Source organism: Callorhinus ursinus, unplaced genomic scaffold (assembly GCF_003265705.2).
Source record: "Callorhinus ursinus isolate GAN/ISIS: 27379988/994484 unplaced genomic scaffold, GSC_fseal_2.0 scaffold15, whole genome shotgun sequence".
In the NCBI taxonomy this organism is placed as follows: domain Eukaryota; kingdom Metazoa; phylum Chordata; class Mammalia; order Carnivora; family Otariidae; genus Callorhinus; species Callorhinus ursinus.
Window position 1 is genome coordinate 1,166,582 of NW_027397077.1, and position 16,889 is coordinate 1,183,470.

Genomic DNA, 16,889 nt, shown 5'->3' on the forward strand with positions numbered 1-16,889 from the left:
TTTCTTTCTCTTTCTTTCTTTCTTTCTTTCTTTCTTTCTTTCTTTCTTTCTTTCTTTCTTTCTCTCTCTCTCTCTCTCTCTTTCTTTCTTTCTTTCTTTCTTTCTTTTTTCTCTTTTTTCTTTCTTAAGATTTTATTTGAGAGAGGGAAACCTGAGTGGCTCAGTCCGTTAAGCGTCTGCCTTCGGCTCGGGTCATGATCCCAGGGTCCTGGGATCGAGTCCCATGTTGGGCTCCTTGCTCAGCGGGGGGCCTGCTTCTCCCTCTGCCCCTCCCCCTGCTTGCTCTCTCTCTCTCTCTCTCTCTCTCTCTCTGACAAATAAATAAATAAAACCTTTTTAAAAAGATTTTATTTGAGAGAGAGTCAGCGAGCGAGCGCGTGCATGAGCCAGGTGAAAGGGCAGAGGGAGAAGCAGGCTCCCTGCTGATCGGGGCTCAGTCACGGAACTCCGGGATCATGACCCGAGCCAAAGGCAAACCGATGGAGCCACCCAAGCACCCCAGGACAGTGTGATTTCTGAGTAATTTCCCTCAGTGATTTCGCAACCTCCCTCCAGGTTGGGAGGCAATAACCACCATGCCAGGAATTCTCAATACATTTTTATTACTTAAGCTGGGAAAAACCAAACACAGCAGATAAACGTGGGGCTGGAGGTTGAGTGTGTGTCCCAACTTGCTTGAGCTAAGAGCAACAGCGGTCCACGTCCTAGGTTCAGATCCCGGCTCTCCCCGCCCTGCAGCGTCTCCCCTCCCTGGGCCTCACTTCTTCTACAAAGCTAGTTGTGCATGAGTTGCGTTCATGGGTGGGAAGTGTGTTCAACGGCGTCTGCGACTATTAAGGGCTATGTGAGTTTTTCGCCGATTTGGGAATGCAAGAAAGCCACCACGTGTCTGAGGCTGTGTGCTTTTTCTTTTTTTAATGTCTGCTGTTAATAAAATATTTTTACAGAGACCAAAAAGTCGGAATAGTGCAAAACATCTCAACACCATGCATTCATGACCACTTCTCGTTGGTTTTAAACATTTGTTCCAAGTCACATATTTACAGAGAAATGGGGGCATCTGTGCAGATGCCAGACCAACGGGATGGAATTAAAACAAACAAACGAAGAGCATTTTGATTTCACATTTGCAATCACATGCTAAGAGAAGGTGTGTGGAGGAAGAACCTCCCTGAACTGCGTGGCCGGGTTTGGGGGTCTCAGGGGGCCGGGGCCAGGGGTGAAATGTGAGTCCCCCTGGCTGTTTGGCCTGGGATGCACAGGGGGTTGGCAGCGGGGACCCTCCGCCTGTGACCTGTGCCTCAAGAGAGCCACTGTGGTTAGGCGGGGCTCGGGGAATGGGGGAGGTCTTACTCAACACCGTCAACTCGATTTCTCTCTTTAAAAAAAAATAAAAGGCAAATAGAAAAGCAATACGTGTCAGCGAAGACAACTTTGGTCCTTGACAATTCTTAGGAAAAGATGTTCAGGGGGCAGACGGTGTCATGACCCGAACCAAACCCCCAGCGAGCTCCCCTCCTGCTCCACTGGGGCAGCAGAGTTTAGGGGCGACTCTGGGCTGTCCCTGCTCTGTCCCGCCCCTCGGTGTCCCCATCTGCAAAATGAACAGCGCAGGGTGTGGGGGACAGAAAGGTCTCTGAGGTCCCAAAGATTTCTAGTTGGGTGTTAAGTTTTTTGCATCTCTGATGGGGGCACGGTGAGGTTTCGGGCTCTGGAGCCCAAGAGGGATTGCGGGTCGAGGCCAGGCACCTGCTCGTTCTACACAAATCCTTCCCGGGTGGACTGGTGAGAGCCAGAGAGAACAGTGGGTTCCTTTTCCTTCTAGATCCCCAACTTTTCTCCCCACCTCTGAGTCTCTCTTCATCTCAAGATCGCTCTGTATCTGCCCCCCCCAGAGACCCTCAAAGTCTCTCTGGGCATGATCTCACCCTCCCAATTTCTCCCTTTCTCTCTCTCTCTCCATCCTTCCCTCTTCTTCTTTGTCTCCTTACTCTGGGACACTGTCCCTCTTGAGAGGTGGGGGTGCAGGGAGAAGGGATCGGCTCTGTCCAAGATGCCCCTCAATGTCACACTCCCCCACCCCCATGGGCCAACCCTACTTTACCCTTTCCCTGAACCGTGGAAATCTAGGGCCAGTTCCTGGCATGAAATGAGGTCCAAATACAACCCGGAGACCCCACCAGGGCTCAGAACTTCGGGCACCCCAGGTGAGGTGGTGAGTGGCCTTGGGGAAAACCCTGCTCCTCTCTGAGCCTTGTTCCAATACAGGAACTTCCTAGTTCCAAAGGCTTCCAGGCCCTGAGACTCCTTTCCTGTCTCCTCCTTGTCTGCTCTTGTCCTCTCTCCACTCTGTGTCCTGTGACTCAGCCACAGTCTGGCTGGAGCACCTTCTGTGTGCCCAGGTCTATGTGGGAGGGGAAGGTTGGTATGGACAGACATGGATAGACAGGCATGTGGACCCCGCACCCCAAGACATAATTCTACCAGGCATACCCTCCCTGTCATCCCCCTGTGCCCAGTCTGTGCTCGATGAACTTGGGGCTATCAAGAGGCCTCAGACTCCAGTCTGGGGGAAACAGAGCCTGTCACAGACACACACACACCCCCAGCGCCCTGGCATCAGGGACAGAAGGGAGGGACAGAAGCTGGGGAAGTCCTGAGGAGGAGTAGGGAGAGTTTTCTACAGGGGAGGATATTTGTGATGGGTTTTGAGGGATAAATAGGAGTTCTCTGGGGGAAAGAAGATGGAGTAAATTTCCAAAACAGTTCTAGCCTGGGAGTCAGAAAAAGTCATTCAACAAATACTCCCTGAAGCTCCCTCCATGTGCCTGGACCGGCGCTGGGGAACTTTACACACACACACACACACACACACACACACTCACTCACACACACTGGCAGGCCTTGACCAGAGACTCCCAAGGACTCTTTTGGAAAATAAGTTGGCTCTCTCAGGCAGAAGTTCAGCTCCCCCTTTCCCTGCTGGTCATCCATAAATCTTTCAGGGCTCACCCCCGGTCATATTACCTCCCTTTGGGTGTTGCTGGTGTTCTCAACCCAAATCATCTATCCACCTCACTCCCACCTACTCCTTGGATGGTCTAATTTAAAATCTCCCTCTCGGTCCATGTGATAGAGATTCTAGGCTCCCTCTTTGCCACCTCCCAGCCTGCCCCTGGGCCCTGCCCCCTCCCCCACCATCCTGTAGCAGAACTTGCATCTTAGTCTCTGGTTCAGAACCTTCAGGCACCCGAACCTGTCTAAATTCAAGGGACATAGAGTACCTGCAGGTAACTGAGAAAATAGTGCCATTTCTTCCAGACTTGTTCACCTGCCAGGAAACCGTCAATATAAACATACAACTCTCAATGCCTAGGATTTGCACATGGCCTCCCTAGAAATGCCAAACCTTTGGGCAGTGCACAATGGGGACAACTCTACCCAGTGTGGCCCAGGGATCATCTAAGGGGCAGGTTTGTTTTTTCGTTTTAACATACCGCTCCAAAATCTTTCCAGGAATTAATTTCAGTGTCCCAAAAGCACTTTGTCTCTCCCCCAAACTGCACTGGTCCTTTCTCCATGAGGTGGCCAGAGGGAGATTTTGAAATCTGACCTTCAGACTCTCCTCAGCTTTAAAATCTCCTGGGGTTTCCCCAAGTCTCTTAGCGTAAAATAAAAACTCCCCAGGGCAGCATACAAGGCCCTGCCTGATCTGACATCTCTGCAGGTCTCCCCAACATCAACAACTCCCTGTTGTCCCCGTCAGCCACTTTGACCTCGCTACGCTTCAAGCCTGCCTACCTCAGCCTTTGCACCTACTGATCCCTCCACCTGGAGCTTTTTCTCTCTAATGGGTGGTTCCTTCTCCTTTTTCACCTCCTCAGAAAGCCCTCCCTCACTGTGCTGTCTGACACAGCCCCCACCACTCCAGGAGCCCAGCTGTTCCTCACCTGGCCCCTGTTTTAATTTCTTTCTAGTACAAGAGAATCCTGTACTTGTCAGTCCGGCAGGGAAAAAAAATGGCACAAAAGCACCCATCCAACATGGACAAGCAGATTCTGGGCAAAGACAAGCCAGGACAAACTTTCCCAAAACGTTCTGCCTGCATGAACTACAATGGGGAAACTTGACTCTGGCAGATTGCCCCACTATCACCTCCTGGAGGAAGAGCTTCAGGCAGGTAGAGGCCCCACCTCTGGTGTTTGAATGAATGAATGAGATTTTGGAGACTAAGCTCCAAGCATGTTTGTATATTTACACACACACACCCATATACACACACCTAGAGTTTCTGGTCTCTTTCTTGCCTGCCTGGAGAGTCCTGGAAGAGGAAGAAGGGGTTCAGGGTGTGCCTGGGTCCAGAGAATCACAAATCCTCACTCTTTTCTTGGTGGGAGATCTAGAGTTCTCAGGGAATCTCCCCAGAGGTTCCCAGTGCAAAGGGCAGAGGGCAGGGGTTTTGCTTGGCAGCCAGACATGGGAGAGGGGCAGTGGGGGCCTTGGCCCAGAACCCCCATCCCTTGTAAGGGTTGGGGGAGTTCCCCTGAGAAGGGGTTAGCAGCAATGGGGAGCTGTGTCGGGTCATCCGATCTCAGCCCACCCTTAGATGGGGCACACAGGCCAAAGGGAGTGGGGAGAGGGTGTGGCACTGGGACCTTCAGCAAAGTCTCAAGCAACTCTCTGGGTCTCAGTCTTGCCATCTGTTAAGTGGGTGGGTTGAACTCTATATGAGGATGGGGTATGTTGGGGGAAAAGGAGAGGCAAACCCCCATAGGGAAGTGGGGGCAGCGCGGGTGCTTCAGAGCCGTCCACTTGGCCCCCAGGGTTTGGGCGCCCGAGAGCGCATGTGCTTTTGAAATCCCATCCTCCCCTCCCTCCCCGTTTATTTTTTGCACTAACACGAGAAGACACTCTGGTCCAATCTGGGCCCTCCAACAAGCATCCTAGTGCCTCCAACCCCTAGGCCACCCCAGGGGGCCCTCCAGGAAGCCCTGCCCCTTGCCCAGGGCCCGCCCCTCGAGGAAGCTGAGAGTTCCATACTTGGCAATTGGTCTTGGGCCCCAGGGCTTGGGGACCCATCTTATGGCTTTTCCAGGGGACAGGAGGCAGGGCCTCCCCGTACCAGAGCCCCAGGATCTGGCCTCCTCCATAGGGGGCGGGACTTCCTCCCAACCCAGCTCGAAATGTCTCCTAGGCGCAGGGGACTTGGCTTCTAGTAAGGGATGTGGCTTCTTCCTTCATTGAGCCCTAGGGCGTGGCCTCTTGAGGGGGCGGGGCGTCGTCCGTTCACAATTCCCTAGAGGGGGGAGCTAAGTCAAGGGCGCAGGCGCAGCCAGCCCTCTGCACAGAGCCCGGAGACTCGCCCTCTGGGAAGTCCCAGCGCGCAGACGTCGCCCCGCCCCGTGCGCAGGCGCAGTGCTGCCCGCCCGCGTGCCCCGCGCTAGGGCGCAGGCGCGGCACCGCCCTCCTCCGCGGAGCGCGTGTCCGACTTGAGCTTGACGAACTCCTTGGCCACCTCGTCATTGCTGCGCTGTGACAGGATGCGCAGCACCGTGAGGCCCGTGTCGTCCATATGGATGCGGCGGCCCAGTGGCAGCCAGCAGGCGGCGCTCCCGCGCTGGGCCAGCTCCCGCAGCTGCAGTACGGCCAGCCCCACCGTGCGGTCCTCGCGCGCGAAGCAGTAGTCCTTGACACACACCTGCAGCTCGTAGCACTCCGGGCCCGCGTCGGCGCTCAGCGTGCTGCGGGGGGGGGGGGGCGTGAGGACAGCCCCGCCTGCCGGGCCCCCACTCCCCTACCGCTGGCCCCGCCTCCTGCCGGCCACGCCCCCAAGACGCCCAGAGCTGAGCCACGCTTACATTTCCTGACACACACACACACACACACACACACACACACCCCTGTTCCCCAGTAATATCTGTCCTGTCTCTCCTTCCTCCCTTCTTTCCCCACCCCACCTCTAACCGACAACACCCCCACCATCCTATTCCCAAGCCCCGGGCCAAACCACGTCCCCACCCAGGGGACACTCCCCCAAGACCCCTTGGCTAGACCATGCTCCCATCCCGCGGTATCTGCGCCCACACCTTTGGCCAGATGAGCTGCTGCTCCCACCACCCTGTCCCAGATATCGCACCCAGAAGCCCCTTTACCGGGCTCCCACCTGAACCCAAGTTCTCTCCTTGACGTGGCCCCTCTCCCATACTCCCTAGCCCACCCCTCTTATCCCTAAGGTGCTCTCTCCACACGACCTGCCCTCGTGCCTTCACCATGAGTGACCCCCAACACATTCCAGCATGCCTCCCCCTACCCCTAAGCCAGGTCCCCAACGCTGGGCTTCTGTCCCCAGGGGACCTGCCCTGATGGGCCATACCCACACCGCTCCCCAGAAACACCCTCCTTGACTGTACTCCTAGCCCTCAAGTACTACCGCCCACCCCAGGAGACATCTGCCCTGCAACGAGACCAAGCCCCTGCTCCCAAGCATTGCATCAGGTGTCCTACCACTCCAAAATCCTCTGATCAAGAACCCTCTTGTTCTCTCCCTAGCTCTGATGCTCCCTTACCCCTCTGCACTTCTGCCCCCCAAGAACACCCCCCAACATGATCCTGCTCCAGTGAGGTTTGCACCTGAGCCAAATATCTGCCCACCCCAAGTAATACCCTGATCAGATTTATTTGTGTTCCCTCAGTCATCTGCCCCTCTGGACCCCTGATGCTTCTGATTATGCTCACCAGGAAGCCCCATCTCGATGTGACCCCACCGTCACCCACTTGACAGGCATCCCAATGCCATGGATCACACTCCACTCCTGTCCACTACCGGTGACTCCTCCAAAGCTGCCCCGACAGCCATGATGAGAAGGCTCACTGCTGACTCCAGGCGACCTGCCCGCCATGCCCTTGATACCCTCACCCTTGCCCCATCATGACCTCTCACGGCCCTTAACCAGACCTGAGTCTCCAGCCCCAGAAATGGCCGTGCCCAACATGCGCCTCTGCCCAGACTTCACCTCCTCTTCACAAGCCTTCCTCAACATGTTATATTACATTCACTCCCTCCCCTGGGAACTGCCTGTCTCTCAAAGTGGTTACCCCCCATCCCCTCAAATGTCATTCCTGCACTAAGGTGCCTTCCTTCCCAGTGCCCTCACCTAGGATGTGCCCCTCTCATTCCTGTGCCCAGGAATCACTGGCCCACCAGTCATCCCTCTTCTAGTGGACCCTGAGGTTCACCCAGCAGATGTCCCCTCCCCGTGCTCCCCAAACCATCCTTAGACTCACAACTGGAAGCTCTCGTTGTACTTGGGGGCCCAGCTGTTGTTCTTGGATTTGGTTGCAAACTTTCGTTTCTTGTCACTGAGCTGGGGCCCAATGATGTTGACCTCGATGAATGGCCGGAAAATGCCAGAAGTCTGCCACTTGAGGTCATTGGCAGCCACGACTGTTAGGGGAAGTAGAGGGTAAGACTGTCAGGGTCCCCTAAATACACAGCTGTGGTTTCAAAGCCTGTCTGAAAGAATACATTTCCCAGGATGTTCCTATAGCTAAGTGTGGCTATATGACTAAGTTCCAATTAATGAAATTTCAGTGAAAGAAAGGGATGTGTACAACTTTCAGGTTGTGGCTTAAAAGGCAGGGAGATTGCCCTAAACTTTCTCCTTCTAGCTGCAGGCTGGGATACTGGTGGGTACCGAGTTCTATGGCACCATATAGAGGAGGAAAACATATTAGGGATCAAAGTGCAACAAAAGATGGCAGGGGTCCCCAAATCTGTGAAGCCTCCAATGTCAGCTCTGGGCTGATTGTCCTTGGTTACCTCAGAGAAAATTTCATTCTATCTTGTTTAAGCCACTGTTATTTTAGGCCTTGGTTAAAACAGCTCAATCTGTGTTCTAATTTTTAAAAAAAAGCCAACAAAAGCAAGGCAGAGCTGAGAGATGGAGAAGGTGGAATTAAGTCCCATATCACTGGGCCCCTGGATCCAGCCATGCCTGAAGATGATTTATTTCTAGAATTTTCAGTTTTATGAAAACTTTTTTTATGAAAAATACTTTTCTTGCTTAAGCTGGTTTGAGTTTGGTTTCTGTCATAGGACCTAGTGAATCCTGGTGAAGGCACTCCCCATCCCAACTCAGACTACTCACCTTTCACAGTGACCTTGTGTTCCCCAGTTCCTGGATGAGTGAAGAGCTCAACGTGGACTGAAACTTCACCCACAGGGTCTTCCACACCCGAGCCTGGGCGGGGTAGGGGAGGATGCTTGGCATGAGCTCCATTCTTCCCACCCGCTCTAAGGGACCTGGACCGCTTCCCACCCACCATGTGCTGGCGGCACCAGGTCATCAGCCCTGACAGGGTGGCACTGAGGGTGGGGATGTGATGGCAAGCGATGTTAGGAAGCCAAGAATGCTCGGTTCGGGCCCTTCACTCCCTTGCTGTGTGATCTCAGGCAGATCTCTTAACTTCTCTGAGCTTAAAGCATCTGCCTCCCCATTTTTTTCATTCCACTGATTGCCATGCTGTCAAAACTCAGTCTTCATCTTACACACCACCGTACTCACCCTGGCTTCCTTGGGTCTCATTTTCTCCTCTTGGTTGCCCCAATGCCACACCCTTCAGGTTCTCATCCCACACACTAGCCGCTCCTTCTCACCCTCTTTTGTCACTTCCTCCTTCTCTTTCAATTGTCAAACTGTTGGGACTCCCTTCTTTGTCTCCACTCCCTCTCGAAGTACTCACACACTAGAAAATCCTGACTCTACCTTCAAAATACATCCAGAATCTGACCCACCTCCTTGGCTCCATCCTGTTCTGTCCTTCATCATCACATGCCTGGACTATTGCAGTGGCCCCCACCCTGTCTCCAGAATCCTCCTCGCAGCCTCTCTCCATACACCAGCCAGAGAAATCCTATTAGGTTAGCACACTTCCCTCCTCTGCTTAAAACACCTCCATGGCTTCCATCTCCCTCTGAAATAATCAAAGTCCTGTTTGTGACCTGCAATGTCCTCCCAACGTGTCCTCGCTATTACCTCTCCTGCCTCACCTCTGTCCACGCTCACCCTCGCTCACTCTGCTCTGGCCACACGGGCTTCCTCACTGTTTCTCCAAAACAGTGATACTGGCCCAGAGTCCTCACTTCTTCTGAAATGACAGCTTGTAGGGATATCTTTATTTTCCCTGCCCCAATGCTATTCCTCTTTCGATAGAGGATCTCAAGTTTCTTGAGACTGAGAAATGGCCCCCAAGCCCACCTCAGACCTCGCGGCTCCATCTTGCACCTCAGGTATCTCGAAATGAACCATGGCTGCCCAATCAGAGCATTCCCTGACCATAGTTGCAGTGATTGGCTCAGGAATGGTCACGTGACCCATGCTGGGCCAATCAGAGCTAGCCTTGGGAACTCTGAGGAAAGAGTCTGGGGCTAAGCTGGCAAGGCTGTCTGCCCGTTGAGGGGAAAGCCTACATCACGATGTCTCAAGAGAGACCAATGACCAATGACATTGTCGGAGACTCTGGATCCAACTATTACTGATGTCAACACAGCCCTTAATCTTCCAGTTCCAGGCCCACAAATTCCCTAGGCTGCTTGAGTCTAGCTAAGGTGTGCCTCTGTTTGTGGCCACCACAATGCCCTGATTGATTGGTTCTAGTGGGGTCATTGAAGGGGCAGCTTAAAAGCTTTGTCCTTGTCCCTCTCTCTGTGGTTCTGAAAAGGGCATCCTGTGGGGCCTGGGGACCTGTGACCGCCAGCACCCCCACCAGGTTCCTCCCCTGCCCCTCAGGAAGCTCCCCACACCTTGAGCACCCCATGCATGGGGGGAGGAAGGGGGAGAGTCAGGGGTGGGTGTCCAAGGTTAATCCGGGTTACCTGGCACTGGGTGGGAAGTGACTGAGGCTCAGGGGACAGAGAGGCCTGGAGACCCCCCATCACCCCACTACTGGGGCGTGCACCCCCCCATCCTTGCTGCCCACCCCAGGCCACCTTCCTTGTCATCTCAGGCTCCGGCTTCCCCCTCCCCCAACCAGTCACATGCTCAGCCTCACCTCCCCCTACCCCAAGGCTGATGCTTCACAGCAAGCTCAATCCGGGCCAGACTGAGGGTGCCAGGGGGGGGAGTTGGAACAGTGGTGGGTGGGGTGAGGGGTCAGACCATGGCCAAAGCTAGTAAGAAGGGGGAGGAGGGCAATGCTGGGCGCCCCCATCCCGTGGTTTGCTGGCTCCAAGGGGAAGGGTCTTTCCCGGGCCTCTCTGTGCTTACCCCAATCCCACCCCTCCCAGGAGTCCCTGGCCCCCTGTAGGGGAAGGTTCCTTGGGCAAGTGGCTTAATCTCCTTTGAGACTCAGCTTCCTCATTTATGGAATGATGGACCGCCCTGTGGGGCAAGTGGGAGAAATCTTCTCAAGAATCCCTGAGAAATGCTTCTTGGCGCAAGCGCTGGCTCAGAGTTAGAGCCTGAAAACTCAGTTTCTATGCTTGGAAGAATGACATCAGTAATAATAATAATAATAGTAATAATAATAATAAAAGTAACAACAAACATTTCCTGGGATCTACTACATGTATTACAGGTCGGGAACTGCTCTAAATTTAATTCATCTAATCCTAAAAATAATCTTACGAATTAGGGCCCTTGACTGTTCCCATTTTGCAGATGGGAAAGCTGAGACTCAGGGAGGCGAGATGCTCCCGCAGGCGCCCAGCCGCCAGAGTGGCGGAGCTGGGATCGGAGCCCACTGGGATCTGAGCCCACTCTTAACCGAGGAGGCGCTGTCCGGGGTACCCGGGATCTGGCTTAAGAGATGCACCTAGGAAGAAGCGGATTCCGACTCGAATCGCTTCTCCGTCCCCGCGTGGAACCAGCAAGCCGTCCTTCCCCCTCGCCCACCTAGGACCCCACAGCCGGGCCGGCCTGGGCGGGGCCCGGCAGGCCGGGGAGGCGGAAGGACGGGCCTTTTACTAGCCGGGGCCGGGAGGGGCGCAGGCACCGGGCACCGGGCGCGGGCGGGCGGGCGGGCGGGCGGCGGAGGCACGTACCCTTCTCAGGATAAATGTCTTCACTAAGGGTAAACCTAGTCCCTTTTCCACCATGGACTAATCACGGGGGAAGGTGGAGAAAGGAGGGAAAGGAGGGGTGCGGGGAGAGACGAGAGAGCGAGAGGCGAGGATGGAGGGCGAGTGTGTGTGGCGGGGAGCAGGGGAGGCGCGGAGAGGGGGCAGCGAGTGAGAGGGAGGAGAAACAAGAGAGAGAGAAACGTCAGCTGCAGACGGACGGACAGACAGCCTCCCGCTCCGGGGGGACACCAAAAGCAGCAGCTTGGACTGGGCACGAGGCTGAGTACGGAGGCCCGACGCCCAGGGAGGGCCCTAGGCCCTGGGCTGACGGCGGGGAGGGCGAAGGGGGAAGGGGGCCGCTCCCCTCCCCCCCCAGCTTCTGGCTTGATGGCCGCTCTCCCTCCCACCCCACTGCCAGAACTAAGGCTGGGTCAGCTGCCAAACTTCTCTCCCTTTCTTAGGGCCAGTTTTGAATGGGAGGGGGGGTCCCCGGGGAGGAGTCCTGCTCTCCCCAGCCCCAGCTGCTGTGTGTGAACTCAGAGAGGGACAGGAGACAGAGGCAAGAGAAGAGACAGAAAGACAGAATTTGAGAAATGGAAACTCCCTCTCGGTCCACTCCTCCAGGTCGGGGTCCCTCCCATCCCTGGGGCTGTCAATCATTCCTTTGCCGCATGACGTCATAGGCCCCGCCCCGCCCAGAGCTGTCAACCACTCCCTGGATCCAGAACCTCCAAGTCCCGCCCCTAGGAGCTTTCAATCACTCCCTAGTCTTGCCTTTAAAGAGGTCCCGCCCCACAGCTTTCAATCACCTACTGGCCCCGTGTTGTCATAGATTTTCCCAGGAGATGCCAATCACCTCCTGGCCCAATGACGTCAGAGGTCCCGCCCCCAGTAGTCGTTCACTCATTGGCCGCGTGCCATCACGGAGCACAGGAGCTCCCGGGAGCCGTCACTTGCCCCGGCCCATGATGTCACAGAGGAGGTGAGTCAGTGGCAGCCTCACAGGCTAGGGGCTGGGTTGCCACGCTAGCAGGCCACCGCTTACCCTGGGCCGCTTGCGTCTGCACGAAGGTCTTGATGAGCAGGTCCGTGGCCTGCGTGTAGAGGGACAAGGCATAGCGCAGGGACTGCAGGTCTGGGCTCTTCTCCAGGAAGGTCTTCTTGAGGCCCACGCCACCTGCGTGGAAGTATTGCTGTGCAGGACAAGGTGGGGAGAGGTGAAATTAGTTAGGCAGCCCCAATACCCCCTCCCCAACCCCGCTGCCCTCCAGTGGTGCTGGATGACGGGGGCGGGGGGTGGGGGTGGGGGTGGTGTGCTTCAAAACACCCAAGGCGAACTCTGCTACTCCCCCACCTCCAACCCTGCCCCAAACCCGCCGGTGGACTTCCAGCACTCTCAAAATAATACCCATGCTTCTCGCCTCTCCTCAAGCCCTTTGTGGCCCCAACCCTGCAACCTCCCAGCCTTTTCTCAAAACGCCTTCCCTAGAACCTACATGCCTCAGGTTCTTTGCACTTACTGTGCTCGTTGGTGGGACGCCCCCCCAACCCCCCTGCCCCGCAACTTCAAGCACCTTATTTTGCCATGGCTGGCTCCTTGTCCTCCTTTGGTTAAGATCTCAAAGAGCTTTCCTTGACCACTCTCCTTAATATGTTGCCAACCCTATTTCACTATAATTATTTTGGCAAAAATTTCCTTCAAAGTAGTTTTCATTTCATGGAGACCATGGTCCATTTTTTTTTTAGATTTTTATTTATTTATTTATTTGATAGAGATAGCGAGAGCAGGAACACAAGCAGGGGGAGTGGGAGAGGGAGAAGCAGGCTTCCTGCCGAGGAGGGAGCCCAACGCAGGGCTCGATCCCAGGACCCTGGGATCATGACCTGAGTTGAAGACAGACGCTTAACGACTGAGCCACCCAGGCGCCCTGACCATGGTCCCTTTCATCGAGTTCTTGCATGGGCTGGTCCTCTGCCTAGAATGCTTTGTTTGCTTTGCCTTGCAAACTCCTATGCATTCCTCAAGACGCACCTCCCACATGCCTTCTTTCCAAAAGCCCTCGCTTCTCCTTCCCTGGGCTCCCCCAGCTCCCAGCCCTCCTTCTACCCTGCCCTGACCCCACAGAGCTGGGGCTGTCTGTATCTGGCTGGCCCCCTGAATCTAGGGCTCCTCAGGGCCCTGCCATCAGCCAGCCTGGAACTGACAGAAGAGTCATCAGAGAGTGTTTATAAATTGAATGAAGTAAGGTGGATTCGAGCCTAGGTCCATGTCTACACCAGTCACACCCTCTGCCTGGGATGGGACAGGGGTGGGACCTCTCACCTTGATGGTGTCCAGGGCCAGTTCGACTACTGCACACTGCTTTGGGGTCAAACTCTTGGCTTCTTCTCGTACCATGTGGTCCTGGATGGATGGAGAGAGGGCCCAGGTGGGCAGAGCAGGCCCCACCTTAGGGATCTGCCTGTCTATGGGCCTCATCCCTGTAAAACTCTGACGAGTTGGGTAGTGGGTCTTTTCATCATTGTGTCCCTGGTACCTAGCATGTGACCGGCACACAGCAGGTGCTCGATATTTGTTGAATAAATGATTTGTATCCTTGATCAAGCTGTATCTGAAGCTGAACTTTGCAGATCTTTCCAACACACTGGAGCAAATAAATTGTGCTTAAATCAGTCTGAGTAGGGTTTCTGTCTCTTGAACACGTCACCATTCTGGGACCTTCCCCCTAGGAAGCTTCTCCACCCCAATCTCCTGCCCTCCACTCTTGGCCTCACCTTGAGTTTAGACAGCTGACCCAGCTCTTTGGCTGCATTGAAGATCATCTGGGTTCCCTGCAGGTAACAACAGTCACAGCCGAGGTGAGGGTGGGGGTCCTCCAGTCCAATCCCCACAGCCCTACTGACACCCTAGCCCTGGACACCATCTTGGTTCTTGTCCAGAGGCTCTGGGCAGGGCAAGGGTTGTGTCCTTGGGGCAGAGGTCTGGAGCTCCCCCTCAGGAAGAGCTGAGGAGGAGGTGGTGACTTTGTCCCTGAGTGTGGGCACACTACCCACCCTCTCACCTCCACCAGGACCCCAGGTTTGTGGGACAGAGAAGAAAGAGAGTGGGCAGTGAGGAGCCATGGGTGTGGGAATCCCCAGTGTTTGTCGGTATGGGGCAGGCTTACCAACCCAAAGTCAGGGGGTTTTAAGAAAACTATGGGATGGGCTCTGGTGACCCCACCACTCCCGGGGCCCAATGCCTCTGTGGGAGAATTTCCCCAGTCATCTGGGTGGCTGATAGTCTGACCTTGTAAAAGGAAGAATCCTCCCCACCAACACACACCTCAGTACCCATCCCCCACCCCACCTAAAACAGACACCAGCAAGATGGCATCCTGGTTATAGATCCAATGAGCCGGGTGGGCCTGGGTTCAAATCCCAGCTCTGCTGTGTGGCCCTGGGCAAGTCACTTAACCTCTCTGAACCTCATCTAGTTGGGGAAAATAATATCCACTTCATGGTTTAGCTGGGGCTAAATATGTCTTTGTTCAATGTACACTCTTATTATCATCTGGTCTCAAGGTCATGAGCAGTGCTGGGGACAATGGTCGGCCTGGAAGCCACGAATCCTGCCTCCTCCAATCACTTTGCTGGGTGACCTGAGGCATGTCCTTGGACTTTTCTGGGGCTCAGTTTCCTCCCCTGGTTAACGGGCACCTACACTAGCTTAGGGGATGTGGTACGCCTAAGTATCAGTGAAGTCCTGCATTTACTGGGCCCTGGGGTGGCCTGGGGTCCTGAGCAGGGCTAGGCAAGAAGGAGGGCCATTTATAGCTGGGATGCTTGGAATCACATTGATGGTCTACCAGCTGGCCAGTGGGAGCTGGTTATCCTGCAGCTACTAATATTGTTACTATCATCCTGGCTGTTGCTACTCTTTGGATTCCTTGTCTGTGATTCCCTGAGGCTGTCCTGAGGCACAGCTACTTAAGAGCCCAGCTGTCGGGTCCTTGGTTTCCCCTGCCACACCCTCCTCCCCTCCTGCCTCCCTCCCACCCACCACCCCTCACAAGCAAACCAGACAAACAAAGGAAGAAGAGACCACAGATGGGTTCACAGTGCGCCCCCAGACGGCACGGACCACAGAGGTGGAAGGAGGCATGGGGTGGGGAGGGGTTTGGGGGTGGGAGCCAGACAGACAGTGAGAAGCTGGTCTTACATCTGAGTGGCTTGGCAATTTCACCCTGCCCTGTGGAGAGAATCAGGCGGAGGTCAGAGTTTGGGTGGCTGTTGGGAGGATGTTCACTGGGGCTTCCCTGCCCCCTCAAAGCACAGTCCCACTCCCCAACCCACAAGCTGCCCCCCAGGTCCTGAGTCTAACACTGAGCCCCTCCCCAGCTAGGCACCTTCCCTTGTCTCCCACTGGGGACTCCGGCCAGACTCCGGACTGCCAGGAGGCTACAACCAGCCCATCACCTGGGGACAGCCTGCCTAGGGATGGGGTACCTTGCAGAGGGGGAGAGAAGAGAAAGGGCTTGGGTTTCTCTCCTCCCCCAACCTCTAGGACTTTTCCCCAGCAGGTCTGACTCCAAAAGAAATGTACTTATAGGTATCATAAGTTCCCTCAATGTAGAGACACACCCAAGTACATCCACGCAAGTGCAGAAAGTTTACACGCACACACACCTGGATCAGCACACATACACACAGAACTCACACACTAAAATATACACATGCACTCCTAAACACTTGCACATGTGTACACAATCACACACATAAACTCACACACTCACCCCCACGTGGATGCACTTACATGTACATGGTGCCTGGAAAATTGAATGTGTCCCCCCAGAGGGCTGGATGAGTGAGTAGGGAAGCCCAACAACCTATGTTCATGAAGTGGAGACCCCACTTGTGTGCTCACAGGTATGCTAGTTCCTGCATGAATGCACAGCAAGGGCAACTGTTCATATGTTGCCACAGCTCCCATCTCCTTACAACAGACACCCATAAGAACAACAACAAAATCTGCATGAAAAACAACGCATATCTCAGTCCAGGGCAGTGGTCCAGTGTCTGGGCCCTTCTCAAAGCCGCATAATTCAGCTGAGCCCAGGGCTGAGATAAGCACTATGGGTTTTGTTATGAGAGGGTGGGAGCTGTTTGTACACATGTTTGCTCACACGTGCACACACACTCCAAGCCATGTCCCTGGAGAATCAACTCATCTCTGATTTCTGGTTTTGTGGGTCCTGGTTAGGACACCTGCCTTTACCTGTGATCCCCAGCTGACCTTCCTACCCATGCACAGGAACACACAAATGCACACACACACACCCAGACACCAGAGCTCAGGACCGCAGCACAGATGAGGCCCTCATTACCTTTTCTAATCCCTTGCCATGTTTTCTCAAGAGGGTGCCCTGCAGAGACAATGTCACAGGGTGATCAACCTGGCAAGCCATGTGGGGTGGGAACCCAGGGTGATCACACATGTACTCGTGGGGACAGGAGGTAAAGGGCATCTATACTGCACAGGGGGCTGATGGCTGGGTTGCATGAGGGAAAGTGTGCGTACCTAAATGACCAATTCTTAAAAGCTATGAGAGTCAGAGAGACAGGAAAGAGAGAGAGGAGAAATAGAAATACAGAGCCAGAGAGAAAGAAGAGGAGTCACTGCCAAAGTATAATCCATTTATGTTTACTGTATGTATGAGGATCTTGTTTCTTGGGTCAACAGGAAATCAAACGGGCTCTAAATTCAGACAGACCTGAATTTGAAGCCTGACTCTGGTATATGTTTACTATGTGGCCTTGAGCAAGTGACTCCTCTTCTCTGAGCATCAGC

General features: G+C 54.6%; 1 protein-coding gene across 1 annotated transcript in view; it reads right to left on the minus strand.

Moving 5' to 3' along the window:
- Positions 1-752: 752 nt before the first annotated feature.
- UNC13A (unc-13 homolog A) overlaps positions 753-16,889 on the minus strand; it is a 62,993-nt gene continuing 46,856 nt past the window's right edge. The window contains exons 37-45 of the mRNA XM_073900964.1: positions 16,426-16,464; positions 15,261-15,290; positions 13,835-13,891; positions 13,383-13,463; positions 12,105-12,252; positions 11,042-11,098; positions 8,148-8,240; positions 7,285-7,444; positions 753-5,741 (exon numbers count right to left, since the gene is read on the minus strand). Of these exons, the coding sequence (XP_073757065.1) occupies positions 5,441-5,741; positions 7,285-7,444; positions 8,148-8,240; positions 11,042-11,098; positions 12,105-12,252; positions 13,383-13,463; positions 13,835-13,891; positions 15,261-15,290; positions 16,426-16,464 (966 nt within the window). The 3' untranslated portion in view covers positions 753-5,440. The remainder of the gene's footprint in view (positions 5,742-7,284; positions 7,445-8,147; positions 8,241-11,041; positions 11,099-12,104; positions 12,253-13,382; positions 13,464-13,834; positions 13,892-15,260; positions 15,291-16,425; positions 16,465-16,889) is intronic.